At 60.1% G+C, this 2,951-nt stretch overlaps 1 protein-coding gene across 1 annotated transcript in view; it reads right to left on the bottom strand.

Annotated features, from left to right (window-relative positions):
* UCKL1 (uridine-cytidine kinase 1-like 1) overlaps positions 1–2,951 on the bottom strand; it is a 14,348-nt gene that overhangs the window by 2,506 nt on the left and 8,891 nt on the right. Inside the window, exons 8-10 of the mRNA XM_008942534.1 lie at positions 966–1,064; positions 257–350; positions 88–150 (exon numbers count right to left, since the gene is read on the bottom strand). Coding sequence (XP_008940782.1) covers positions 88–150; positions 257–350; positions 966–1,064 — 256 coding nt within the window. The remainder of the gene's footprint in view (positions 1–87; positions 151–256; positions 351–965; positions 1,065–2,951) is intronic.

Genomic DNA, 2,951 nt, shown 5'->3' with positions numbered 1-2,951 from the left:
GAGGTGTGCCCCCCCAGCCTCCACAGGGCTTCCACTGTAGCCCCATGGGGCAGGGTTGAACACTAAGTACATTTTGCTTCCACTTACTTGTTTCCCACTGTACGTCCTCCCTTCGTAGTCCTGTCCCTGAGGGGTCTGGACTGTGCAACTCTACAAAAACCAGGTGAGAAGCATCACCAAGGGCTCTGATGTGGCCTTGGAGGGGTTGGAGAGGAAGGGCAGCACCCCCCTGGCCACAGCCCAGCCCTGGACCCACCTGGAAGGGGAGCAGGGACAGCGCGTGCTCGATCAGCAACCGCATCAGCCTCTTGGAGTAGAAAATGAACTCATCCCTGCTGGTCTCCTTGTTTCTAGAGGGGATGGAAAGCTCAACGTAAACTGTGGACCAAAACGTGCCCCAGGAGATGCTGGCAGTGGAGGGGGAGGGCAGCCCCTGCCCCTGTCTGCCTCTCAGCGTCCTGGTTGCACAGGGCTCACCAGCTGAGCCTGGAACTGCGCTGGCAGTTTGGAGGTAAAAAGCAGACACAGGGTTGGCAAAACCATGGAGCACAGCTCCTGTACAGAGGGTGCACCACCCTCTGCCCTGCCCCATGTCCCCAGGTCACGAGGACAGACATGCACCTTTGGAGCAAGGCCTGTTGGGACAGGACAAGGGGGGGATGGTTTGAAACCCAAAGAGGGAGATTTAGACTGGCCGGCAGCACCACCTGCTGAAACAGAATCAACTTTGTCATCCACTTTCTGTTGAAAGAGCCCATCCCTGGGGTCTTGCTGGGCTTGCTGGGGCTCTGAGCAGCCTGCTCTGGTTGGGCATGTCCCTGCTCCCTGCAGGGGGGTTGCACTAGATGACCTTGGAAGGTCCCTTCCCACCCAAACCAGGCTGTGATTTGGGAGCCCAAAGCTGAGCCCACCCCAGCTGGCAGCTGAGCCCCCTCCCACCCGAGCGGCCGCAGCAGGGGCTTTACCTGATGATGGTGTGCATGCCCCTCACCTGAGGGGTGCTCTTCAGCACACTGAGGGTCTGAGGAAGAGGGTGGCACTGGTGGGCAGAGGCCAGGGCGGCCCTGAAAACCAAACACATGGTCAAGAAGGTCTCGGGACAACGTTCTCCCAAGGCTGGTGCACAGCACAAGGCCGGAGCCATCCTCCCAGATGTCATCTCACACTGCAAATGCACACCAAGGCCATCCAGCCAGGCTGGACCAGTGGCCAGCCCTGCCCTGTCCCCTGCGATGGCAAAGGGACCTGTTCCCACAAACCCAGCAGGCAACGGCTGGGCTGGGGACCTCACAGCCCGAGGACCTGCCCTTCCTGCTGGTCAGTTGTCCCCTTTTGGTTTCCACTGGTTGGCAAGACAGTGGAAAATAAAATCAAGACCTTCTCCTGCTCAGGAGTCTTATCTGGTGGTGGGTCCTGAACTCGTGAGGTGAGGAGGAGCTGTGGTGGTTGCCTCTGTCCTAGCAGTGGCACATGTCACCAGGAATGGGCCAGGCAGCCAGGCCCACGGCGCTGGCACGCGGATCAGCGTAGAGTCAGGCTGCAAGGAGACCACTTCAGAGAGCACCTGGCCCATTCAGGGATAGTCAGATCCACGCCAAATTGGGAACAGCTTCCAGACTTTCCGGCTGGACAGGACTGGCTTTGTGTGACTCATCTCCACATAACTAATAGGGCTGGGAGCTATTCTGGGATCAAGGGAACACCATTCACGGGGAAGCGCACAATGGAGCCCCATTAGTCACCTCGCTCTTTGAGAGCAGCAGGAACGAGATGAAGGTCACATCTCTTTGGCTTCCAAAAGGCTGGGCAAGATGGACAAGCAACTCTGTCTGGGAGGAGGGCTGGGGTCCAAAAGCCACACGTCAGATCACACACGTGCCAGCGGCTGCTTCCCGGTCAGAGAGATGTTTTGGGGAGGAGAAGAGAGCAAACAAACGGAAGCACCAGGTGATTTAAGTCTCCAGACCAAGCAGAAACCTGGATTAATGGCACGCGTGCACACAGAAGCAGACAAGCAGAGCAGAAGACAGAGAAGATGACTGAGTAAGAATGGAGGAGGGCAGAGTTAGGTGACTTGAGGCCTCCATCCATATAGCCATCTCCTGGTCTTGGCCGGCCAACACCAAACGAGACATTCCCAAGGCCTGTGGGTACTTAAGGGCTCCTTCTTGCTTTTGCCAGCTCTGGTCCTGCACTGCAGCAAAAAGCCTCTACGCAGGGGACTCTCCTGGGAGCCCAGAGAGCTCGAGGCCACGTGGAGCGTGGTGGGCTGGGCTGGGCTGGGCTGTGCTCCCGCTGCGGGCTCGCCCGTGGCCAGCAGAGCCTGCCTGGGTTGAGGCCAAGCCCCGCGTGCTCCCCCTGCCCTGCTTTGGGACAAGCAGCCCTCAAGGCCCCAGGCTTGCTGTCAGTGAAGCGAGCGAGCTCTGTTAGTCAGCTGGGGTCAGGTGCCTCCAGGGCTGTGCTGCCAGCAGCCCCCAGAAGCTGCTCTTGCAGCCTCCCCTTCTTTCCTCCTGCCACGCCTGGCCTGGGGACAGATCCTGGGGGCACAGCCCTGCCTAAACCCCCTCCTGGCCCCGGGGATGCAGACCCACACGGTGGGCGAGGGCTTGCAGCATTTGGCAGATGTTGCTCCTAGCTGGGATAGAGACCAGACCCTCCTACAGAGCCACACACCCACCCATGGCCCCAGCTGGGTCTGCCAGGGACAACCCATGGTCACCCAAGCCAGAGGAACCGCCGGGGTCGTAGCCCACCACAGCCCACCCCGAGCTTCCCACGGGCACCTCTCCTCTCCATCCCTGCCAGGTCCATGGCACAGCATCCCACCTGGTCCCCACAGGTGAGGTGTGGTGTCACCCAGCTCCCACCCCCTGCTGCAGATGCCAGCGGGTGCTCCTACCCCCGAGAGCAGCCCTGGGTGCCTGGGAACACCTCCCCTGCACCCCAAGATG

The sequence above is a fragment of the Merops nubicus genome, unplaced genomic scaffold (genome assembly GCF_000691845.1).
Source record: "Merops nubicus isolate BGI_N331 unplaced genomic scaffold, ASM69184v1 scaffold5166, whole genome shotgun sequence".
Lineage (NCBI taxonomy): Eukaryota > Metazoa > Chordata > Aves > Coraciiformes > Meropidae > Merops > Merops nubicus.
This window is presented reverse-complemented; position numbering and strand designations above follow the sequence as displayed.